The sequence below is a fragment of the Homalodisca vitripennis genome, chromosome 5 (genome assembly GCF_021130785.1).
Source record: "Homalodisca vitripennis isolate AUS2020 chromosome 5, UT_GWSS_2.1, whole genome shotgun sequence".
NCBI classification, from domain to species: Eukaryota; Metazoa; Arthropoda; class Insecta; order Hemiptera; family Cicadellidae; genus Homalodisca; species Homalodisca vitripennis.
In genome coordinates, this window is record NC_060211.1 from 171,471,524 (window position 1) to 171,498,742 (window position 27,219).

Genomic DNA, 27,219 nt, shown 5'->3' on the forward strand with positions numbered 1-27,219 from the left:
TAGCTTACCATAATAAACTAAACTTCATATTGGAGTATGAATAAAGTTTTTGGTAAATATTTACTTTAGCCACTTCACACTATTTATCAAAATTTCAACTGAAAATAAGAAAATGAATGTATAGGAGAGTAGTACAATAGATATAAAAGGGAGGAAGGCCTGAATAATAATAATGGAAATTATATCGGAAATGCCCCTGGCCATCAGTACAGGCTTTGGTGATGCCACCCCACACTTCTGGCAAAAAAAAAAGAAAAATATCTTTGAGTACCTTGGTTCGAGCTCAGATCACGTGAGTGCTTGTTTCTGCCCTACCCAAAGTTCGTCCAACGTGATCTAACGTTAGAAAAGTGGCCTACCCAGGGGCCATACAGCCAACAAAAGAATTAAAGTAATAAAATTTCAAACATAATTAAGTAAAATAATAAAAATGAATAAAAATTATAGAAAGTTACAAAATATTAAATGAAGAGGAGGATGCAACTTGGTGACTGCTATGGGAAAGTTATGGAGCCGATCCAAAGTCTAAAACAACAATAGACAATATCCTCTGCTAGAGGACAATGACCACCACATTTTATACACAAGGAAAATACGTTTACAACTCCATGTCGAACTAAAACTGAGACATTTTACAAATTGTTTATTGGAACGCAATCAAATATCTTTACAGAATACCCACTGCACATATTATTTAAAGGTAAAACCTCTTCACTATTTGTTGAAGGTAAATAAAAATACGAATACAACATGGCTAATGGCGGCGACAGAACACAAAGAACAATGTTTTTATTTTGAAACGTCTTACGCAGCAAAATCTAATTGAAATGAGTAAAATTAATTTAATAACAAGATTTGCGTTAGTAGAAAATGATGAAAAAATGTCGAGAAAGAGGAACAAGACTGAGAGTACAGAGGAAAAAACGTCAACATTGAGGTATAATCTGATGAAATAAGTCAATCAGTCTTCACCATTGAGGTAGAACCTGTTTGCAAAAATGCTCTGACCTCTAAATTCCTTGCTTTTCATTCGCCTGAATGTTGTTATCCTGAATATCCCCTCCACTAATGACTATCCCTCCTTAGCTTGTTATCCACCCCACCCAGAACCCTGATTCCCCTCGGTCCTCTAGATTGATGGACTTTTTGAGATATTATTCTAAAATTTCAATCAAATCAGTTAGGTATTGAAGATTATTGGAGCATTGGAAATAATTTAATTAAACACAACTAGTGAATTACAACATATTCCACTATTATTTAATTTTGCGAGGCCTTTCAGAATCAAGGATTTTTGTGAAGTTGTCAGACAATAGAATCCTCGATTCTGAAAGGCCTCTCAAAATTAAATTAATATTGGAATATGTTGTTACTCACTAGTGGTATTAAATCAGTTATAGTGCAATTATGAGTCACGACCACCTAAAAATTCTATAATTGAAAACATACTATTTTAAGAAATTGATAAAAGTGGTTTGAGATAGCTAACATGGTTAAAGTAAAGTAAAACCTAATTTCTTTCAAAAAATCAAAAAGTCTAATCTTTTCTTGCATTGAAATGCAAACCACCTGTTATAGTAAAGATAATAGTAAACTAAAACCAAGATGGCCCCCTCCGGAAATCAGTACTAGATCCATCCGTCCTTGGTAGCAGTAGTTGTTTTATGAACACATCCAGGAATTCCGGTTTTAACAGGTTTTTGCAGTGATTTGAAAAGAATACCGTAAATTATATTTTGTTTGTTACACTTGAATGTAAAATTTCATGAAATGTTGTTCAATAGGTGTTTAAAAATATGTTTGTAAATAAATCACGTAATAATATTTTATGATTTAGCAGTTAATTCATAATAGAGTGAGTTTTGAGTGTTTTAAAAATAATATTTTTAAGTTAGTTTTTTAGGTCTAGTAATTGTTTTGCTAGGGTGGATGATACGTCAAAAAAGAAGCACAGGCCTAGTTCAATCCCACAAACAAAAATTTTTTATTTTGCAGCAGCTGAGTGTAAGTGAAGTATTAGTTCCTCTGGCAATGATGTTTGGGCTGAGTCTACTCCACTCCCAGATCGTCTCTCCATACTCCTGCGTGAACCAGTGTACCTCGAGCAGGAAAACTAGGAGGGCCAAGCGAAGTAAACGTCGTCCAGCTCCAAGCACAAGATATCGCTCTAATATAGGTATTCCGCAATATCACTCTGTAATAGAATTTGATTGAATGTTTTACAATCTTTTATGTTATTATTTGCAACCGTAACTGTTTTCCATTCATTTTTCGTAATGAAAAATTGAGATTAACTTCAGATTTCAGAGTAACATGTTTTTATTAATAAAATTATGTATAAACTAGTTATGGTTTTTCCAAGAAAGAAACTGGTTTAATTTAGGCTTTGCCTTCTTGTTTGGCCAGACATACTTTGGATTTAAGAAATAGATTTTAATCACTTTGCAGAATAAGCAAATGTGTGCTGTACTATTGATAGGCCAGTCCCAGGACCCTCGATCAATCTCCGGGAGTCTGAGTGAGAGACATCAGAAAAGAGAATCAATCTCAGGGAATCTTGAGTGAGAGACATCAGAAAAGAGAATCAATCTCCAGGAGTCTGAGTGAGAGACATCAGAAAAGAGAATCAATCTCAGGGAGTCTTGAGTGAGAGACATCAGAAAAGAGAATCAATCTCAGGGAATCTTGAGTGAGAGACATCAGAAAAGAGAATCAATCTCAGGGAATCTTGAGTGAGAGACATCAGAAAAGAGAATCAATCTCAGGGAATCTTGAGTGAGAGACATCAGAAAAGGAGAATCAATCTCAGGGAGTCTTGAGTGAGAGACATCAGAAAGGAGAATCAATCTCAGGGAATCTTGAGTGAGAGACATCAGAAAAGAGAATCAATCTCAGGGAATCTTGAGTGAGAGACATCAGAAAAGAGAATCAATCTCAGGGAATCTTGAGTGAGAGACATCAGAAAAGAGAATCAATCTCCGGGATTCTGAGTGAGAGACATCAGAAAAGAGAATCAATCTCCAGGAGTCTGAGTGAGAGACATCAGAAAAGAGAATCAATCTCCAGGAGTCTGAGTGAGAGACATCAGAAAAGAGAATCAATCTCCGGGAGTCTGAGTGAGAGACATCAGAAAAGAGAATCAATCCCCGGGAGTCTGAGTGAGAGACATCAGAAAAGAGAATCAATCTCCGGGAGTCTGAGTGAGAGACATCAGAAAAGAGAATCAATCCCCGGGAGTCTGAATGAGAAACATCAGAAAAGAGTGGCGCCTTCAAAATCTCAACTACTTGAGGGTTTCTAAAGTTCTCATTCTAAAGCCTAAAGTTCTAAAGTTTCTAAAGCCCTCAAGAAATATAGGCAATTGGCACCCTATTCATCGCAGCCTATTAGATTGGTTATAAAAAATATATATTTATCTTTGTACAGCCCATGAAAATATCTTGGAATTCATGGAAAAGTCTATTTGAAACATTCAAGTTATTTATTTTTACTTTTACTGTAGTTATTAAAACTGCTCTGAAATAAATGAGTGCCTTCCAGTTGTGATGTAGAATAAGTGTATACAAACTTCCAAACTGGTAATTTTCTATAGCATATATCAAAAATAAATAATATTAAATGTTATATCAAAAATGTTATTGATAATAATACAAAATTATTGATTTCACAGGTTCCGACTCAAAGTCATCCCCAGACACAGGATCTGAACTGACAGCTAATCAAGGCAGTAAATGTAGAAAAAGGGTCAGGCTTCGAAAGTAAGTGTTCTAAGTCAATTTCGTCTGTGTCTTTGTTTTTTTGTGTTAATTTTTTGACTGGGTGTTTATTTTGTGAGTGTTATTGGCTGGTTATGGTGATCTGAGGATTTTCAACATTAACATAGTTCAAATTGAGTCATTCGGTTAGTAAATATGATCAAGAACTTTATTTAAACTCATTACTGCAACTATACTTTGTACAGTTTTTAACCTTGTTATTGTATTTTTATAGATTAATAAAATTATTATTTGTATATTTAAGAAAATTATTGGGAATATCCTATACAAAGGGATAAAAATGTAAAGATAGATTTAACAAAATTGAGCTATAAATTCAGTGCATAATATTGCTACAGAAACATAATAATTGATTTTTATTATATTATAAAGGGTTGGCTTGTGTTATATAATGTTAATAACTAACTATATACGGGTTACCTGTATTGGAAATTACTTATTAAATTAATGTTGTTTTGTATTATTTTGTGTGGATGTTTGTTTTGTGAAAACAGCTACACTGAGGTAGATTAACAACGAGGATTTAATTATACTGGGAAAATGTTAACACATTTGGACGTAAAAAACCTTTTAGTCAAATTTTTCCAAAGAGAACATAATCGCAAATCTTTATAATCTTTGCAGTATTCTACAACATGCACAGACAGTATCTTTGCAGCATTCACGTAACAAACACACCATAAAAAACACACACACAATTTACTAATATTAACTTAACGATAAAATAGCAAAAATTAGCATGGAAGCTAACGTGAATATCTTGGAACTGTAAACCCTATAACCATTATCTGCAAGAGAATGCTAATTTTAGTGTAAGAAAGTCAACTCTCGCTCATCCAGTGTAGTTTTTACCTAAATGTGAATGTTATCAAAGCAGTTCTAAAAGCATGTAGAGTATAGTTTAAAGGAAATTACGCAAAGTTAGAATATTGGGTATAAAATGGTGCTTTGGTAAATAATTTCATAACATTTTTCTCTGTCTTTGTCTGCTTTTGGACCAAACTGTCCCATTGTTAGTTTTGATTCCAGTATATCAAACACGTTTTTATCAATTGATATTTCGGTTCCAGTTTTGTAGTCAATTGCTTTGACTAATGGCAGGATTTTCACCTTTTTCTACTTTGGCCATCTTAAATGAGTAAACGATCCTGAATCTAAGTAAATGAAGTGTATGGCTGAAAGGATATTTTTTTGTGAATATCGATTTGTTTCACCCACTGCTCTAGTGGATTATTTCAAAGAATGAGAAAGATAATATTTCATGTAAAATATATTAAAATTTGAGGGAAAGATCTTTTAAACAGCTATTAAGTGAAGAAAACTGTTAGATACTAACAGACACCAAAAAAATGAGCTATGTTTTCACCGCTTTCCAAATCATACTTGCTGGTATCCTAGATTAAATTTAGTTGTAGATTAGATTTGTTGTTTTTGAATATTTCCCATCAAATTATCTGGAATTGTCGAGAGTTGACTGTAGAGCTAGCTAGACTCACGTGGTGTGGCCTGAGGCAGTATCGATTGGTGCATGTTTTAGCGTGTCTCCGGAAGACTCACTGTTTAACCACGCAAGGAAGGCTCCAACGATGACGGTGGAAGTGAAGGAGCCATACTGTGAAGAGTTGAGATTCATATGCACTCCACCACCTGTCAGGTCAGTACCGGCAATCTTGATGTGTACCAGGAGTATAGTGTTGTGGAATTCCATCAAGAATTAACCACTTTTTGCTTATTTTTTCCATAATACTCAAAGGTTAGTGCATTATTTTATCTGGATCAACTGTCTCCATATAAGTCCGGACATCGGAGTGTTTACTCTATAATTATTGGTGTTAGTGATTCACTAATACATATTTTGCTAATCCTGGTACAGAAACTTCTAGATTTGCATGTATTTCACAATAATATCTAAAATGTTATGTAACTATTAATGACTTCTTTTGACACAAAGAAAGTTAAGTTATGTATATGTAAACAGATACTTCAAATAATCAAAATGCTAGATAGATATAAATAAAACTAAGCTTTTTAGGCCTCAATGGTTTTGCCATATAATTGCCTTTGAGAATTTATTGAGTGCTAAGAAATAAAAAAAATACTTGTTGATAAGGATAATAGAATTTCAGACATTTACCATCGTTATATGTTACAAAATGTGTAATACAACGATTCCAGGATTGCAATCTATTCTCTTCTTCATCAGGTGAAAAAATAGTAGTACATTACAAAAGAAAGATATGAAGAAGAGAAAGAAAATAGGATACTAATCCACTCTTACCTGGAGTCACGTGATAGTGCTTTTGAATTCTCGTGCTTGTGCTTTTGAATTCTCATGCTAGTGCTTTTGAATTCTCGTGCCCGTGACTTGCATCCTGCGCAGTGACAATACCTGGGTTAATTTTCTCCTATTGGTCTCCAAGCAGGTTTCGGTTGTATTTGATCCATTTTCTTTCTTCTTCTTGTATCTTTCCTTTCTTTTGTAATGTTCTATTTTCTCACCTGATGAAGAGAGGTTTTGATCATCGTAACTACATGTCATACATGTTGCAACATATACAGATGGTAAATATCTGAAATCATATTATCCTTTCAAACCTTCCATCGTGAATTGGAAAATTTTAACAAAGACTTGGTTGATCCTGAAGTGATAGAGAGTCAGCGTCAGGGGAGGTGTCGTCAAGTCGGCCGTCGCAGGTAGATGACGGGTTCGAGAGTCTCAACGGTAACGGGTCCAGTGACAACAACGAGGAGGAAGGCAACAAGTCTCACGGTAGTGACGGGGATACCGGCCGAGCTGCAGCACCAGCGCCTGCGGGAGATCCTGGGGAAACACAGGGGGAAGGTGTGTTGCATGGTAGTCACATCCCCACTTCCTCCCCCTTCAGTAGTGACCCAAACACGTCAGGTAGGCACCGTCACCTTCCGCACAACATTTACTTTGAGATACGGAACACAAATTTGTGTATTGGTAATGTGTTTGTTCACTACAGTGCACATTGTTAGTGATTAGTTTTGCACATAATAAGTATCACAAAAATAATTTTTCTTCTTGAGTAATTGTTCTGTTAAACAATTATGTAACAGATATTGATTTAAAGTCTTCTTTTATTAAACATTCATTTGGACTGTAATGTGTGTAAATACACAAAAACATTCTGAAGACCGAGGACAGTCGAAAGATCAAGCACTAAATAAAGAAAGTAGATTTATGAAACATTTTATATAACAATAAAAACATTTCTGGATTTTTTTTACCAAAGTACAGCATAGATAGAGCACTATTCATAGAGCTTTTCGTTAATTAGTTTACCATCTTTGTGTTTTTATTACATTTTATTTGTGTAAACAACTTTAAAACGTATTGAAGACTTGCTCTATTGCATATATAAATTAAAATCCCTAAAGGATGTTATTATATTGTGAAACTGGTTTATTTTAACATTATTACTTGAAATATATAAGAATTTTTAGTACTTATTGTACGTCAGTAACTTGCATAGAAACATTTGAAAATGGTTAATATGACAAATTTAAGATGAATATTCTTAATTAATATTTCATTCTGTATGAATGTGAAATTCACTATAAATGTACTTTATTTTATGTGTAAAATTTATCTGTAGGAAAATACAAATTGTATGGTATTAGGAGTTTAATTGTAAATTCATTTTTAGTTTTGCCCTTTTTTATGTAGGTACCACCGCAATGCATTATAACTTAAAGCTTACAATGCATTAAAGCTTAGTAGTAAAATGTATATTTTGGCTTTTTAATTTTATTTTCATATAGACTATAAGGTGTTTGAGGTTGCATTGTATTCTATACTCCACTGATGTTCACAATTTGTTATATATACAATCTTAAAACATATTTATATTATATTTTTATGCTTCTTGATATTAATCTTTTTTATGTCCATTCACTGGTATGCTACTGGAAAATGTTTTTTATATAAAGCACACAAACTAATGTTAATTCCATCCTGTTAAAACAGTGCATTTTTAACAGTTCAATTAATTTTCTTTGAGAATGATAAATTTTTCTTCTACTGAATCTAGTCATTATGTGCAGGTGGTATAGGTGAGGCAGATGAGACGGACCAAAAAGACACCGATTCTGAGCCTTCCAGACCTCGGACTTCCGTATGTTCTCAGGTATATTCAATTAATTTATTATTATTGTTTTGTGTGATTTAATAAGACCTATTTATCTCAAAGTACTAAGTTTTCGGCCAGTTTACATCTTGTCTTGGTGGTTTGACTTTTCGAACCCAATATCAGTTACGTTCTTTTTTGGACCAAGAGCAACCCATGGGATAAGTTTTGTCTAGGACTTTTTTTATTGAGTTACCACACAGAAAGACGGACACTTCAATTTTAAGAAGGCACTGTCAGGTCCTTGAAAATACACAAAATGATATGGTGATGCGTTACATTCTTCTCTGACCTTTTAAAAATATATATGTTTCCTTTTACACATTGTTCTCTGCTGATGTTTTTGTACATTTGGATTCAACACCAAACATGACAGGCCCTCAACTATTCTGTGGGAACCCCAGATGTATGGCCTCTAGAGATAATTCAAACTGGATGCAAACTGATCACGCTGGAGATAGGGGTGATGCCGGGCTTTTGGATGCCTATCCTTTATTCATCTTCCATATGGTACCATATTTCTTCTTCGTATGAGCACATATTCATATCATTTCTTAGGCCTCAGACTGCAAAACACTTGCTAACTAAGGACCGTTTACCATCTTTGGCACATTAGCCATAAAAGCTGATGTTCCATAGAAGTCCTGTTCAGTTGTTTTTAGCAGTTTGCAAAACTAAAATATTCAATACGCCCTTGAGGCCCAAATGCTTGGCAAGACGACATCTGGTAGAAGAAGAAGAGTGTGAGATTGTCTCAAATCCATCAACAATTTATTCTTGATTGTTTGTTGTGACAGAAGCTGCTAAACAGGCGATGAGTGTCTCTGCAAGCTCTCAACATCAGGCTGACCGAGAGCTCGTACTGTACCAGTGGCAAGAGTGACGGTGAGATTGTCTCAAATCCATCAACAATTATACTTGATCGTTTGTTGTGACAGAAGCTGCTAAACAGGCGTCGAGGGTCTCTGCAAGCTCTCAACATGAAGCTGGCCGAGAGCTCGTCCTTTACCAGTGGCGAAAGTGATGGTGAGATTGTCTCAAATCCATCAAACCACAATACTTGATCGTTTGTTGTTGACAGAAGCTGCTAAACAGGCGTCGAGGGTCTCTGCAAGCTCTCAACATGAAGCTGGCCGAGAGCTCGTACTGTACCAGTGGCAAGAGTGACAATGAGATTGTCTCAAATCCATCAACCACAATACTTGATCGTTTGTTGTGACAGAAGCTGCTAAACAGACGTCGAGGGTCTCTGCAAGCTCTCAACATGAAGCTGGCCGAGAGCTCGTACTGTACCAGTGGCAAGAGTGACGGTGAGACTGTCTCAAATCCATCAACCACAATACTTGATCGTTTGTTGTTACAGAAGCTGCTAAACAGGCGTCGAGGGTCTCTGCAAGCTCTCAACATGAAGCTGGCCGAGAGCTCGTACTGTACCAGTGGCAAGAGTGACGGTGAGATTGTCTCAAATCCATCAACCACAATACTTGATCGTTTGTTGTGACAGAAGCTGCTAAACAGACGTCGAGGGTCTCTGCAAGCTCTCAACATGAAGCTGGCCGAGAGCTCGTACTGTACCAGTGGCGAGAGTGACGGTGAGACTGTCTCAAATCCATCAACCACAATACTTGATTGTTTGTTGTGACAGAAGCTGCTAAACAGACGTCGAGGGTCTCTGCAAGCTCTCAACATGAAGCTGGCCGAGAGCTCGTACTGTACCAGTGGCGAGAGTGACGGTGAGACTGTTCCGGACCTGACTACCAGCGCAGCCGAGTGGATTGGCATCACAACCAACAGCGAGGAATGCAGTTACAGCTCTGACATGGATGACAGGTCCAAACAACCAACAATTCAGAGCTCACTGATCATCATCCATTTGCCTGGGAATTCCAGATTGTAAGGTTCTTTAGTAGCCTAAATGCTATTTATTTATTTTTCATTATTATCCATCCACTATGATTTTCCCTGTAAAAAAATATTGGTAAAGAATGTTCACGACAGACATCAAAATAAATAAGCCTTGTTGTTTATTCGTTCAAAAGGAAGGATAAAAAATTGTACGTTTTGTTTTATATTCACGTACGATATCATTCTGAACAAAGTGGCTATTTTATTGTAGTTAAGTTTAAAATGTTCTAGGTTTGAAGTTTCACAGATCTGAGAGATCTATGCAATTTAATTATGCAAAATGATGTTTTCTTCATTGAAATGAAGTTTCATCCAAACTTTCATGTCTATAGGTCAGTTAGTTTTCGAGATACATGTGGACAGATAAGCAGACAGATAGGAATAAAATAGGGGCATCCCCTGGAGTGATTGATCTCTAGGGCTAGAACTAAGATTATGTTCTGTTTTCAGAAATTTCACATTCAAAAATGTTGCATTGGTATAAGTATCTGTGGAACATTATAAATTGTTCTACAAAAAGGCATAAGGAAGGGGATAAAATTGTCACACAAAAAGATGGCACAACTGCTAGTTTTTGCCCACATTAATGGTCTAATTTAGAAATGTATAGCATAAAGGGGTAGCTTTTTTGTGAAAAACTGCTTTAATTTTGTAGCTTTTTTAGAATTGTTTTAAAATGTGAGTCGGAAAAACTCAGTCATTCTTGTTATTCATCGAGACATTTTACCAGGATCATAAAGTATTATTTGTTATAAAATAAAATATCACTGATGTTTATATTGTTTTTACTTTTATATTGCAAACTAAATTAATAAGAACGCTGGTTTAAGGGAATTGCTAATATTGGTACAAGTAATTGGTCACTAGTACAAAAGATTAGAATGCGTAACGTTTAGCAGTATGGGAAAAATCTCCAGCAGTTTTTTCCCAATTGAAACTGAAAAAATGCCACTTTCGGTATTGACAACATCTTGTAATGAATACATACTTAAAGTACAAAGTTATGGAAAGTTTATTTCAGCTTTAATTAATATTATTTACATACAGTTTGTTGTAATATATTTTATAATATGTGTTATTTAGAGACGTTTTAACATTGAAGGATAAAATGATGACACAAGTGTGTTGTTTCAGTCACCTGCTGCTATACTGAGTCCAAGTTGTGCATCTTCAGACAAAGGTGAGTATCGTGGAGCTCCTTCATATCTAAATTGACCCATGCTGGAGTGTTGTTACCATATCCAATGAGAATTGTGTTCGTGTCTCAGTGAGCTGCACCATGTGGGACAAGCGTGAAGTGAAGAAAGCAGAGCTCTCAGTTCTGGACATCAGTTCTGCCATCATAGCACGAGTGGAAGGAATGCCTGAGAATCTCGATTATTTCTATGGAGGTAAGCGTGCCAACTGAAGTATATATATATATTTTTGTTCTCTTAGAACAAGATGCTTATAAATTGCACTTAGTCCTATAAGAACCTTAGCGCTGCTTCCGAAGTGGCAGAAAGTTCAAGATGGGGTAAGGTTAGGGAGTAGGGGCCACCTCCTATCGAGATCCATGAGGAAGAATTAGGGCACTAATCTCAAGTCATGTCCCCTTGAAAGAGGGGGAGGTCAGCTCTGAACCGGCCTCTCCAGTCAAAGCAGGCAGGGGGTTGCACACTCTTGTTGAGGCTAGCAAGAACCTCTGATACTTAAGGAACGAACCCACCAACTCCAACAGTCATCTGCCGCAGTAGACTAGACCTAAGAAGTAGTCCCTGTTGGATGGACTCCAGTATAATTCAAATTCAAAACAACTTTATTCAATATAATTTGTACAATTACATTTAAAATTATACAAATAGAGAACGGCATTAGTCATATTTAATTTAATATATTTTTATATTTCCTTAAATTCTTCAAATGAATATAAAACTTTATTAGTTAAAAATATATTAAAGTGTTTTTTTAACAATAAATTATTTTCTATACTGAGTAAGAAAATGACTTTTGGAATTTTATTTATAAACTTAATTTCTGCCAAGCTTGGTTTCTTATAATGAAATTCCAACGAGTGTTTATGTACTGCCAATTGGTTTTTATTTCAAGTAAAGTAGTGTAGTAATTGGAAACTTGTTCTGGTCTGTGTTTTGACAATAACTACTTGTGTTATTTTGTTAAACACTTCCGCTAGTCTAAGATTAATCAAGGAGAAACACTTCCGCTAGTCTAGGCTTAATCAAAGAGAAACACTTACATTAGTCTAGGCTTAATCAAGGAGAACACTTCCAACAGTCTGGGCTTAATTAAAGAGATACATGTTCCCTAGTTTAGGCTTAATGAAAGAGAAAGACTTTCGCTAGTCTAGGCTTAATCAATTAATACAATACATTCTGTTTATATCTTGTCTCAAATATATAATCAGGGAAATGGTAAAAACTTATCAGAAAAATTAGTCTTTTATACAGAATGAGCTAGTAGTTGTTATTTTAGTAACATTAGTTGAGTTAAGTTCCATTTAACTTCAGCGTAGTGTAGGCTGAATTCTGTCACTGCCACAGGCTTGACTCTTGGAATCTGAAGTCCGAGTCAATCTGGAAAGATCCCAAAAAAGATGTTGATAAAGACACGCGAAATGAATTGATCAGACTTGGTTGCTATCGTATTCTTTGAGATAACATCCAAAACATCGTAATGCACTCAATTGTGCACCTGATGATCATCTAGATTACACTGGATGGCTGCTGGGTAACCTCATTATAGCCTAGGTGTCTGATATCAAAACGATGGATAGAGTTTGTTTTGAACGTCTACGTCACCACCGACTTTTATTGGCACTTCAGACTGACGTGGGCTCCAGATTCCAAAACTCAAGTTTGTGAAAGTGTCAGATTTCAAACGCTACACTACATGAAAGTATAAATGGAGCTCAACCAAACATGCATTCCACTTTTTAGTATTCTAAGTAAAGAAGAAGCTCATTGATGTCTCTCTTTGTGTTTCTCCGCCAGGCCTGTTCGCTGCAGTGTTATTGGCTGCAGTCCCAAGTCTCTGCCGTCTGAGCACATCCCTCGGTGATGTCACAGTGGGAGGGACACCCCTCAATGTTTCGTCACTGTTCTCTGTTCAGTCTCTCTCCGACTCTTTAGATGCCATCATCGTGTCTGCCTTTGGGGCATCTCAGTGGTCAGTTGATAGCATGTATTTTGTGCTCAGAAACATACAAGTGCTCTACTGAATTAATTTCGTATAGAAGTTCTATCTCGGTGCAATGAGTTTTATATTGTTGTAATGTGTTAATAATCTTGCTATACTCGGTTCAGTCTTGCTCCAATGAAGTATATAATGATATAGTGAGTTCTTTCTTGTTGTAATGAGTTAATCTTGCTATAGCAGGTTCTAACTCAATCCAATGAGTTCTGTATTGTTTGATTGAGCTATATCATATTATAGCGAGTTTTGTCTTGTTGTAATGAGGCAATCTTGCTATAGTCAGCTAAATCTCCCCCCAATGAGCTATATAATGATAATAGTGAGTTCTTTTTCTTGTTGTAATGAGTTAATCTTGCTATAGCAGGTTCAATCACGCTCCAATGAGCTATATAATGATAATAGTGTGTGAGTTCTTTTTCTTGTTGTAATGAGTTAATCTTGCTATAGCAGGTTCAATCATGCTGCAATGAACTATATAATGAGTTCTTTCTTGTTGTAATGAGTTAATCTTGCTATAGCAGGATCTTTCATCAATCTAATGAGTTCTATATTGTTTGAATGAGCTATATCATGTTATAGCGAGTTTTATCTTGTTGTAATGAGTTAATCTTCGTATAGCTAGCTCAATCTTGCTCCAATGAGCTATATAATGAAATGGTGAGTTCTTTTTGTTATAATGATTTAATCTTACACTAGCAGGTTTTACTGTATCTCACTGCAATGGATTATACTCTTTTTGTAATGTATCATGTTTTGCTGTTTTCAAACACTCACACGTGTTTCAGGGAGAGAACTATCATATTGATAGGCATGCTGGAGAGATGTATTCTAGGAGCCCTTTTCTTCTTTCTTCTGGCCGTTGCAGAGCGAACCTTCAAACAGCGCTTTCTCTATGCAAAGTTTTTTTCCCATCTCACATCTTTTCGGAGAGCTCGCAAATCTGAGCTTCCACATTTTAGGCTAAACAAAGTGAGGAACATTAAAACTTGGCTTTCAGTCCGGTCTTATCTCAAGGTGAGTCCAGGGTGTGTTTTAAATTGCTTTAAATATTGTAATTGTAAGTGAATAATAGTTGTTGACTGTATTTGTTGTATTAGAAATTCACTTAATTATATTTGATCAGATGTCGTATTATTTCAATTATTTTAAATATTTTTCATCCTGACTTTATATCATAGGCTACAGAACGTTTAAATTTCAACTACGCAATTCCTCGCTCATGCATTCAGAGTACAATTTTAGCGTGAAAACCTAACAGCTTTTTTTAATCAGCTTTTTTGAGCAGTTCCCACTTTGTTTGGAAACAAATCACCTGTTTATATGGAAGATAACAATGTAGCCTTTAAATATAGTGAGTAAAACGTATGACATCTCTTGTCTATTTTTGTATCTCCCTTCCAATACTTAAAACGCTCTGATATCTTGTTTTGCTGCATTGTAAGTTCATTGTTTCCCACATTCAGCACATAGATATATTTGCTTCGGTCTCAGAATCAATATATTTTTAAAATGTTATTTTCTAAATAATATTTTCAATTTAATAAAATTATTTCAATTAATTTTTATCTACTAAAACCGCAGTCACAAAACATCTCCCCTCTATTCCCACCAGCCAGCCACTTGCTGATGACTCAGTCAGGCCGTGGCCTTTAAAACTTTAAAGATCCACAACAGTTACGCGTTACATAGGAAGGGTTAAATCTATGTTGAATGTTGAGTTTAGTTCCAGATTTTGGAGTTAGAGTTAGTGCAGTTTCAAATCCTGTCTGTGACCGTAGCACTTTTTATCAGTACCATCGACCTTGTACTGTATCGACTCTCCCCCTTATTCTGTTTGATGAGATCCTTGCACAGACCAGTGGCCCATGAGGACGGGCAGAATAAGGTTTAAAAGTGAATCGGATGCTCCCATTAAAAAAAGAAAAAGTCCATCTTCCTCTTTTGCCCTCAATTGTGCACCTGATGAGACAATGAGAATACCTGTTAACCTAGATTTCAATAGTTTGTAATTTAGGTGTCTCTGATGTCGAAACAATGTAAAGAGTTCATTTGAGGTTCTTCGTCGCCGACTTCTAGATCAACATGACTCCAGATTCCAGGAGTCAAGTCAGATGCTGCACTGAGAGGAAGATGAACTGGAGCCAAACTCTAAATTCACAGATGCCCATTCTTTGTTTAATGAATTTTAATATTGTGGGAAGAAGTAAACGTTTTGTGGGTAAATTTTGTTTTTAGTATATTTGATGGGTGATGAACTTTTGTCACATACTCAAGACACGTGAAAAATCAGTCACTTTACTGGGTTTCCTGTTGTTTTTTTTTTGTATAAAGCTATTTTAATGATCAGGGAAATGTAGTACAGGTAGTAAAGGTGATATTAAAGTTGTGATTAATTTAAAAATAAAAAGTGTTCTGGCCTTAGTCAAATTAGTATTATTATTCCGACTTCATACTGTAATTTCTGGTAACAAGCATTACCATATATATTTTGCATGTAATGTTAGTAGGTATTTGTTCAAAGGTGATTCAAAGGCAACAAAATCTTTGTCTTGAAATTGAAATTGTTTGTACATAATCACTACTGCTTGTGTGTGATGATGTATGTCATAATGAGTAATTAACTATCATCACTTGTGGTTACAGAAACGGGGGCCTCAGCGCTCAGTTGACATCGTCGTCTCTGCTGCTTTTATCATCACTCTCTTGCTGCTATCTTTCCTCAGTGTTGAGCTGCTTAAGGTTTGTGTTGTTTCATTATGGAGTTTCTTAAGAGGTTAACTCTGGAATTAAAATGAGAAATCCATGAAATCAATTAGCCTATTAAGTGGTCAATAACAATAAATCTACTTTGACATGTATTTGGTTTACCGAAAGTCTGAAGACTCCAAAGTTTGAACAGTTGAGAATTTTAAAACATTTTTTTCATTTTAAACTTTAAATCGCAGCATGCTGAGAATGTGTAGGAATGCGTACATGTATTGATTTATGACAGTCGGGAAGCAAACTAGATTGTGTATCACATGAAAAATGAATAAACAATCAGTGCTATACTTTGATCAAAGTTTTGTATTTTGATGCAAGGCACGGTATGCGGATGTAACCTTCATAATGAATCGGCACACCCATGTTTACAAGTAAAAAAGAATTGAATTGAATTTATTTCCAACAGCAAATATGTACAGTCATTAACAAAATACAATCTTTGGAAAGACTGACCACTTTTACAAGTAGTGTGGCCAGTGCGAGTACTTAATTACAAGTATCTTATCTGCGTCCAGATAAAAGTTCAATTGTATCAGCCAGGCTGCTCTCTGTGGCGTCCACATAAGTCTTATCACTACTATTTATCTAAAAACACTACGAACTTAAACTCAGAACCAAATCTAAAACTGAACTAAAATCTTTCTGAAGTACAACTTGTACCTTTTACTCTAAAATAGTTTTTATTTATTTACACACCAACTACTTTTCCTTTATATATCATAAAAATAAGTTTCTATGTTGAGAATGGAACTACATTAAATAAAAATAAAACTTGGTTAGCAATTTAAATGAAATTAAAATAAACTTTGTACACAAAAATAATTAAAATTCAATAATAAAATAATAATGATATAATAGATTACATAACATTTCAAACAAACTTAAAAATTAATCCTCGTTTATTTACATGGTTTTTATTATTTTTATTTATTCAGTCTTTATTTGTACAAGTAAATTTTATTTGAAAAATAACAAAACAATCCTCTATTGTCAGTAAAAAACTCTTTTAATTTCCTATAAAAAAAACTTATCGTTAACGGCAATTTTCAACTCATATGGTAATTTATTGAATAGTTTCGGCCCATTGTACATAAAGACTGCTTTACGATTGATTTATTGACTTTTGGTAGTCGAAACATTCTCTGGTCTATGCTTCTAGTACCGTAATTTAAGTCCGTAGTTCCTAAATTACCACTTTTAATGTAAAATAGCCTAAGTACCTTAAATACAAATAGATGTTGCAAAGGTAGTATTTTAAGTTTTAGCAAAAATTGGGAAAGAACTATCACGTCTTTTCTTATGAGAAATAATTCTTATAAAAATGGTTTTGCACAACTCTTAATTTCTCTATTAGATATTTAAAAGTACTTCCAAAGCAAACTAACCCATATTGTAGTCTTGATTCGACCAAAGCAAAATACAGAGTTTGTAAACAAATGTTCGTCACAAAAATTTCGTATAGAAAGTAAAATTTTCTAATTGAAGATTTTAATTTTCTTTGCAAAACTGTTACGTGCTTATCCCATGTTAGCTTCCGATCAAAAATGACTCCTAAATATTTTAAAATTATCCTGTTTTTCAATTCGCTTACAATTACATAGATTTACGTCGCCTCTGCAAGTAAATTCGTGAAATACAAATTCAGAATGAAAGTTGAAATCATTAAAACCAAAATTTACATATTTTGTTTTTCTCAACGTTTACAAGCATTTTGTTTGTAAGACACCAATTTTTTAAAATAAAACAAATCATCATTAATTTGGCTATATAATAATTCCGTATTCTTCTGGGAATAAAAGAAGGCAATATCGTCGGCGAAGGCACTAGCCTTGCCATTAAAAACCGAGTTCTAATAAATCATTTATAAATATCAGAAATAGAGTGGCAGATATGACACTTCCTGCGGCACCCCTGTAGTGACCGGCAGTGGCGCGCTGGCAGCGTGACCAACCCGCACACGCTGCTCCCGCCCCGTGAGGAAGCTGCGGAACCAGCTCAAGGCCACACCCCGCACTCCCCGCCATCTCCATTTTTAACAACAATATGTCATGATCAACCAAGTCAAATGCTTTTTTGGAAAATCAATGAATAATCCCGTCGATTTACTGCCCTCGTTTAAACTAGAATAAATCATATCCGTTACATTAACAAGTGCATCCTCGGTAGACGACCCCTTTCTAAACCATATTGATTGCCACTAAAAAAATGTATTTTTATTCAAATAACTAACTAATCTTATTTTCATTAATTTCTCGAAAAGATCTTTGAAAAAATAGAAAGCAAAACTAATAGGACGTAGGTTGTCTAATTTAATGGAAGTGTTCTTCTTATAAATAGGGACAATAATACTAGACTTTAATTTCTGAGGAAATAAACCTGTAGAAAAAAACTTAAATTAATTATTTTAGCGAGGAACAGGAGACAATACGCGAGAGCAACATGTTTCACCAATGCAACACTTATATTGTCGAAACCAGAAGATTTTTTACTTTTTTAAGCTTTTTAATAACTTCAAACACTTCATTTTTCGTTTTGTTGGAAGAATAAAAAAAGAAGACATCCTAGGTAATAAGTTTAGCTCTATAGCATCGTTATTGTAGTATTGTATATTATTTTGTACAGCGATAAAATAGTTGTTTATTGTATCAGCTACAATGATTGGATCAGATAAAATTTCTACCTTTTCAACAGGACTTTTTATTAACTGCCCCACTCAAATTATTAAACTATTTTCCATTGAAGGGCTGTATCTCCCTTCGCTTCATTAATTTTCTTAGAATAATATTGGTTTTTTTGTAAGATTTATTTCAAGTTTTAATTTATTACAAAAACCCACTATAAATAGCATGAAAAATTTCTATTATATGGCCTGGATTTATAAAGATGATATAACTTATTTTTTCTTTTCAGTTTTTCTAATAGCTTATTATTTATCCAAGGACTGATTAATTTAGCTTTGTTTAATTTATCATTTTTCAAACGTTGGACTTTTCTTACATTTGTCTATAGTATTTAGTAAAGTTTTTAAAAAACAATTAAAACTATCATCAATATTATTATTTATAAAACATTCATTCCACTGTATCAAATCCAAATCTAATAATAGCTTATCGTAATCTATTTGGCCTTGAAAGTTATTATGATTATTTACAACCTGATTTTTACAACTAGGAAGCGTCATTTTTAAGCCTAGCATACAATGATCAGTTAAGTCAACATCAAAATATTGCACTCTTAAACATGGAAACATCACGGTGTCTGACAAAAATGTGATCAATACACGACTGTGAGTTGGCAGTGATTCTAGTTGGACGATCAATTAACTGAACAAAACCATTACTACTTAATAAACTTAGATAACTATTTGCATTTCGTGTGTTATGTTTAAAATTTATGTCCCCAATTAATACTGTGTTATTATAAATTGATGTTAATTCATTGCCTAGCTCCACAATAAAAATCATTTTCACTAAAACTGTGTAGCCTATAAATGCAAAAAAGATTAAAAAAGAAGTCTTTAAAGATAATTTTTAAAAGTAAGGTATCAGCTGTTGTTAAGCTCAAATTTAGGTTCGACACACAGCGGTTAGCTTTAAAAAAGCGGTAGAGCTTATTAAAAAAAAGGTTTGTTATTTCTTCTTTCAAGAAATAGAAAACAAATTTAATTTTGGCAAAGTAGAATTTGTTTAAATCTCTAAATGCACACTAATTGCTCATTTTTATGATCGGGTTTCAACACGTTTGCAATAAAATTTAGCAACTTTTTATCCTTAAACAATTTCACAATTTTAATAGTTTTTATGGTATTAAGGTTTCAAAACTTCAACAGCCTGCCATTTTCAAAATTGATAGGATAGTATAATATTAATTTTTCTTTTGATTTTAGACTGCAAAAATATAATTGTACCAAATTTAAATTGTTTATTTTTGTGATTTCTGGAGTAACAAATAAAAACTAAAAAAACATATGCAGACAGAAAATGGAAAGAGATAGAGCATTGGTTGCATTTAGTTTTAGCTCCTCTTGATCCATTGAACAATGTCCTAAAGTTTGTGTATAGAGTTTTGTTACACCAGTGTATATTTTTTACTCTCATGGCAATGGATACCCAAGATGGAACTATATTTGGCCTTTTTAACTAGCTGCCTCCATCTCTTAACAGTCTACTACTTAACATGTTAAATAATATTAAATGTTGTATACAAAATGTATTATAAATATTGTTAGTTACCCTTGTTTTCAGGATTCAGTTCACCTACGCTCTACCTACAACGTTGAAGCGCTTGCGTGGACTCTAGTCTTGGGTGTATTCCTGTTACGCTTTATGACTCTAGGAACTAAGATTAACCGAAAGTATCGCAATCTCTCCGTTCTTATAACAGAACAGGTGTGTACAAGTTATATATTTTAATATATTATTTATGGTATTAGTACGAGTAAGTATTATATTATATGCATGGTAGTTTTTAGGAAAGAATATCATTTGATAATAAGTATACTTACTAAATCTTATCTTGTTTATCAAGTTGAGTACAATCTTATCTTGTTTATGACATTGAATAAAATATTATCTTGTTTACAAAAAATTACAATCTTATCTTGTTTATGGAATTGAGTACAATCTTATCTTGTTTATAATATTGAGTAATCAAAAATGTAATGAAATATGTGTCTTTGTTTTAATTCTGTGTTGGAGTTGTATTTATGAATAAAACAATGTATTTTTTGGAATAAAAATATTATATTGGATTTTATACTCTCTGAAATTATTCAGACATGGAATACTTTATTCTGTTTTAACTAAACAAGCATCAGCATAAATCAGTGTGACTTTGTAATTGTTATTGTGTTATTGTTATAATGTTATTGTTGCAGATTAACTTGTACCTGCAGATAGAACAGAAACCCAATAAGAAGGAGGAATTGATGGTGGCCAACAGTGTCCTCAAGTTGGCTGCAGATCTACTTAAGGTAATGCCTTTTTTAGGTATATTGAACATTAAAATCAGAATGTGTTTCTTAACCCATTAACCACTTATCACGGTACCGTCTTGTGATCAGTGTTTTGGTACCGCGTCGGCCGTCATGAGACAGTACCGTGATGACGACATACGTTATTAAATATTTGTTTAAACAATAGTATGGGCTCAAATAATAAGGTTTATGTATTAAAACTAAACAAAAGAACATGTACTATACATATAAATATGTTTTAATCCCAGAAAAAGAAAGTGAATCAAGGTATAATACTACACCCTTGCGCTTTTTGCGTGTTTGCTATGATTTAACAATAGACAATAGACAATAGACAACTCTTTATTCACATATTCATCAAGAACAGTAATGCGTCAAAAATACATAGGTTAGTTTTATAGTTAGTTATTTAAAAATTCTGCCTCTGAGTAGAAGGGTCGTTCCAGGAGCCAGGTCGTCAGCTGAAACTTGAAACGTTTTGGTTGTTCTCTCTTGAGGTGTTCTGGGCAGGTTGTTGAAGTAATAAGGCACCTTTATAGCTGGGTTTTTGTTCAAAACAGTCTCAGATGATGTTGCGGGGATTGTGAAATCGGTTGCATGTCTGGTGTCGTACTGGTGTTGATCCCTGTGTCTAGGTTGTGCTGTTGTGAAGGTGTGAAGGATTACTTCTCGGATGTAAAGTGAGATGGCTGTAAGAATTTTCAGTTCCTTGAAAGACTCTCGACAACTGTCCCTGTAGTTTTAGGTTAGCCAGGCATCTAATTGCTCTTTTTTGTTTAATGAGTACTTTGTCTAGGTTGTTTTTAGAAGCTCCTCCCCAGGTTGCAATGCCATACCTAAGGTGGGACTCAAACAGAGCAAAGTAGGCCACTCTGGCTGCCTCTGAGCTGCACACTTGCTTGGTTCTGCGTTATGATAGATCCCAGAGCATAGTTTCTTGCAGAGCTGGTCTATATGAGGTTTCCATGGACAGCTTAGAATCAATTATGATGCCCAGATATTTCGTGGTGTTTTCAGTTACAAGTCCAGGTAGCGATACAGCAGTGTCAGTTTGTTTGGTAGTGAAAGTCATATGTACTGTTTTGTTTTCATTCAGGGTCAGATCGTTGGAGGAGCAGTATTGCTTAGTCCTGTGGAATTGTGTACTGGCCCTTTCATTTAGTAATTCTGGTGTCTTATCGGCAAACGTTAGGACTGTGTCATCGGCATACATGACGGTATGTCCATCTTCACCAATCCAACTAGGGAAGTCGTTCATGAGAAGGAGGAAGAGGACTGGTCCCAGTACAGAGCCCTGCGGTACACCCCTTTGTATGTTAACAGCTCTGGATTGGGCCTTATATCTTGTGCTGTTTTTTGTATAGGCTATTTCCACTATCTGTTTTCCTATCACTAAGGTAGCTGTTTTAAACCATTTTGCTGCTTCCTCTCCCACACCCAAGTTCCTCAGTTTGAGCAGAAGGAGGTCATGGTTCAGGCAGTCAAAAGCCTTGCTGAAGTCAAGGAACAGGCTTGTAGAAGTGCAGCCATCTTCTAGTTGGTTTAAGATGTGCTCAGTCAGTTGAATTACAGCTGTAGTTGTAGATCTGCCTTTGAGGAACCCGTGCTGCTGTTCAGTGAGGAGTCCGTGCTGATCTAGGTGATGCAGCAGTTTGTTTTAACACAATCTTTTCGACGATTTTTAGAGAATGTTGAGGTTAGAGAGATTGGTCTGTAGCTATTTCTTTCCGTAGTTGGTCCAGCTTCTTGTATTTTGGATAGACCTTGGCAATCTTTAGCTTATCTGGAAATATACCCTGTGAAAGTGATTTATTTATTAAGTCTGTTAAAGGTACTAATATTTCAAATTTAATGATTTTTAACATTTTGGCTGAAAACCTCATCAATTCCAGCTGAGTCTTCTTTTGTTTCAAAGAGTCAATGGATGCTTGAAACTTCTTCTCGAGTGATTGGTCCAAAGTTAAGAATATGATGTGTTGTTGGTGGAGAAACTGGTAGGGTATTCATTATCGTGTGTTACAACTGTTCTGTAGTGTTCTTTCAGCTATTGTTGAGAAGAATTCATTGAAACAGTTTGAGGACTTTTCTTGGGTCATCTATCATTCTGTTGTTAATTTGAAGGATGAACTGGTTTTCGGTGGTGGGACTGGCTCTTCTTTCACAATTTATAGTATACCATAAAGCTTTTGACTTGTTTTTCTGAGCTATTGATGTGGGGCGGTAGCGTTTTCTCTTCGGAGTTTTTTTAGATGTTGATCGTACTCTTTCTCTGTTGATTTGTGTAAGGAGAATACAAATGTCGCATTTAAAAAAAATCTACATAAAACTGACAAAAATTAAGATAAATCAATGAAGTAAAATTTTCCACTTAAATAATTAATTTTTTTATAGAAGTACACCAAATATGGTAGATTATAACTGTGTTTTGTACTAAAAACAATTTCTTGCTTTCAAAATTAAAACTTTTTTTCAATTATTCTCAAAATTAAAAAAAAAATCTTATATACTTTAGTGCTTATAAATTACAGTATATTATAACCTGTTTCATTAGCTAAGAAACAATGGCTCAGTCAACCAAATAGCAATAAAATTGAATGTTTTATGAGAGTTTTGCTAAACCCATGCATTTTTTGCATGTTTCATTGGATTTGTACAAGGAGGTTAGGCGCACGAATATTGAGTGGCTAATGGGTTAATAGTCATCATGATTGCAAATAGTGTCAATATTTAATTTTTATTCTGGACTCAGGTAAATTCTCGAAAGTTACTAAAAGAAATGTTTCAAGATGCTAAAAGGGTCAGTCCATGAATAATTCTTTCAGTGCTCCTTTCAGTGAGTGCCCTCTCTTGTGTTGCAGTTCTTGTGTTAGTGTATTGTAAAGTGTCCTGCCAATGCAGGATAGTTTAAATTCATACAGCTTCAGATGATGTGCTGGAAGGTTGTATAATTTACCATTCTGGTATTGTAGTGGTGAATATTTCTGTTTCTTAGCACATCTTCTCCATCAGCATAGATTACAACTTCTAGTATGTATTGAGCAACAAATGTCATAATCTAACTATTGTGATAATCAACTAAAATCTTTCTTGGTTTAGTTGTCCATTCCTCACAGCCCAGCAGCACTTGAAAAATAACAACATCATCCTAAATTTGTTAGCATAGATTAAAAATGAAGTTGAATATTGGTTAAACTAATTACTAAAAGTCTTTTATCAACACAATAAAATCAGTGCTGGACAAGTGAGTTAATGATGTTATTCATTTCATTCGGATTTCTCTTAGCTGGTTGGAATCGTGCTGATTCCTTCATGAACTTTGGCTATCCAAAAGAACTGGGAAAATAATGAGGAGAGAAAGTTTTGGTAAATATAACATCGAGAAGCAAATACATTGCAGAACCAGAGAGTGACTAACCCATTTAGCACAAATAACAATATGTTATTAGTTTCGGTTATCTATATATATAAAAATGAATGTTTGTATGTTTGTCCTTTATGGAATCGTGAACTATTGGACCGATCATGATGAAAATTTGTACGTATATGTATTTTTCCACGGAGAAGGTTTATAAGCTATGCCCATCCCTTTCCCGATTCAGGATTCCGCCCCACTGGTTACAGAAATACCCATAAGAAATGCATTGCAGCAAACATATGTTAACGTCTTTTCAAATTTTTAATCAGCTGTTCTTTGTAAACATATATTACACTTATAGTTTTAAAGCATAGAGTAAGCTTAAGAGAAACGACACAAATTTTGTTTAAAAACTGTTTTTGCAATCACTGTTAAACATAGACTTTACTATCCAGATAATACAATTCAAATTTGACGTAAAAATTCACCTTTAACTGCAATATTTATTTAATATAAACCATGCTCATGCTTGATCAGAAGAGTAATGCAGATATCATAATTACTATCTTACGTTGGCTACAAATATAAAGAATGTTATAAAATCAACCTTAGTTGTTTTTTTTGACAGAAGTATGGTTCTCAAAACTCCGTGTGTACATATTCTCTCGATCGAGACAACAAAGCAAGCTCAATCGTGGCATCGGAGATATAACTAATTTAATCTAAAATTTATTATAGTAAAAAAAAAAAATTACTAAGTAATATAAGGACTTCGGTTCTTAAGATTTGCGTGCGAAGCCGTGGGTAACAGCTAGATAGAGGCAGGAATATGGTACATACCTTCATAATACGCCCAAGAGGCTCACGATGGAACGACTATCAATTATCTCAGCAATGTTTAGAATGTGATAGAAAAAGAATAAGTGAATATAGTGTACTGTTTTCAACGGGAAATTGCGTGCGAAGCTGCGGGCAACTTTTGCAAAAAATTATTGAAATGCGCAGCAAAGCGCGCCGGGCCCGCTAGTAGATTATAAAAAGTATATTTGCCCTTCCAGTACTAACGTCCAGATAACTGGAAAAATGTTCTAATGATGATAGATTTTGTATTTTTAAACATATTATATCAACTAACCCTTCTTACGCTGTAGGCAGATATATTAGAATGGTAGACTTTGATCAAAACGCCAAATACAGTTATATCCGATATTATAGACTATGTCTCTTGGAGAGTTTTTTAGTTCACAAAAGGTCTTTGAAATGCCCGGTGCACGCTCCGTGCTTGTCGCACTTGCCAAGGAAGTATTTATAAACGACCTTCACTCTGCGGCAAGAGGTGGGGAGCGCCCTTGTATAACTCTGACCACCTGCTCGTTAATTTTGCGTCTCCTACAGAGCCATAACCTAACATATCCATGGCGTGTATTACTGCTTTCTCTGTTGTCACAATTGCACATCTACTACGTATCTCGTTATTATTCTTCATCGTGTGGTAGTGTTGTGATTAGTTTGAAATATTTATCTTGTTTTATAGTGTGACGAGGTGTATTTAATTTAATTGAAATTCATTTAAAATAAACAGTTTTGTAAAAAGTTCTTTTTTATTTTTTATCAATAAATACACTAATTTTAAGTAAAATACCCTGTTTTATAATTTTTTTGCTTTTACCTTTTATAATTTAATTATAATCAAAATTAGCTTTGAACTTAAAGAAAATTTGTTTACTTTTCTTGGCATTATAGGAAAGTTAGTGGATTTATTAGTGGCATACGAAAGGTTAAAATAAAGTTTTTTCTAATAAACTTGTTACATGCTGTATAAACACAGCTAATCAGTCAGTAGCAGTAACAAGTAACAGTCAACCATCAATATTACTATAATTTATTAAAGAAAAAATTTTAATATTTGAATTAATTATAGGCTGTAGCAATAAAAATTGTTAGATATCTTGAAAATATCTATAACATTATATATATATATATATATATATATATTTATTTATATGTAATGTTATACATTTATTAAATTTGTATAAGTGGCAATAGCCTAATTTAATTTCAATAAACATTGAATCACAAAAAGTACTTGCTCCGCCGGGACTCGAACCCTGATCTCTCACTTGCCGGGTGAATGTGCTACCATTACACCAAAGAGCCCTTACTTTTTACGATTCAATTATATTGTATTTGGCCGTATCTATCACATATTCATTTAAATAACCAAACTAACATATATTATGATCGGAAGACCAAATACCTGTCAAATGACTTGTTTACATTTATTAAATTTGTATAAGTGGCAATAGCCTAATTTAATTTCAATAAACATTGAACCACAAATTGAAGAACATTATATATAATGTTCTTTTAGTATAGATGGTTTTCATTTAGTGTCAGATAATTTTAGTACTTCTTTGGGCATTGACCCTGAAAATAAAAAAAATACCATAGTAAGATTTTAGTTTATTTTTCTTATAATTTAAGATAATTTTGAGTATATAAAATATCAATGAATATAAACATATTTTTGCTCAAAAGAAAAAAAAACATAAAAACGTTAGCCATTTTTAAATGTTAGAAACATTTTGAGAGATTTGGGAATAAAATTGCACTGTATTTGTTGTAGAAAAGAGTATTTATAGAGTATTAAAGTAATAATTATTTAGAATAGAATTATTTGAATAATTATGTGCCATCGACAGAAAGAATGACAGAAGTTTTGATGGTTCTATTGAAATGTCTTTCAGTATATTTTTGAAGATCATTAATGTATATGAGAAAAACCGGGGGTCCAAGTATAGATCCCTGAAGTATTCCAGTCTTGACAACAACAAAATTTGAAAAATAATGTTGGAAATTTGTGTTTGCTTAACATTATACATCAAGGTTTTTGATTCCTAAAGAAGAAGATGGATTCCAATCCTTGAAACATAGTGTCATATCTTGTAGCTTGTAACAATAGCAAATATTTGAAATCTTGTTATCCTTTCATTTATCAGGTAAATATACAGAATTTGAACATGGACACACAGATAACCCGCAAAGAGGATAAACCACTCTTTTGTATAATCGAGAGTTCACAGTATAACATTAATTTAA

At 34.0% G+C, this 27,219-nt stretch overlaps 1 protein-coding gene across 1 annotated transcript in view; it reads left to right on the forward strand.

Moving 5' to 3' along the window:
- Positions 1 to 27,219, forward strand: part of LOC124363717 (protein phtf) — a 50,310-nt gene that overhangs the window by 21,644 nt on the left and 1,447 nt on the right. Inside the window, 16 exon segments of the mRNA XM_046818979.1 lie at positions 1,996 to 2,176; positions 3,671 to 3,758; positions 5,314 to 5,430; positions 6,422 to 6,681; positions 7,848 to 7,930; positions 9,153 to 9,420; positions 9,469 to 9,530; positions 9,576 to 9,755; positions 9,758 to 9,823; positions 10,970 to 11,015; positions 11,104 to 11,226; positions 12,826 to 13,000; positions 13,813 to 14,041; positions 15,671 to 15,766; positions 20,035 to 20,178; positions 20,667 to 20,762. Coding sequence (XP_046674935.1) covers positions 1,996 to 2,176; positions 3,671 to 3,758; positions 5,314 to 5,430; positions 6,422 to 6,681; positions 7,848 to 7,930; positions 9,153 to 9,420; positions 9,469 to 9,530; positions 9,576 to 9,755; positions 9,758 to 9,823; positions 10,970 to 11,015; positions 11,104 to 11,226; positions 12,826 to 13,000; positions 13,813 to 14,041; positions 15,671 to 15,766; positions 20,035 to 20,178; positions 20,667 to 20,762 — 2,214 coding nt within the window.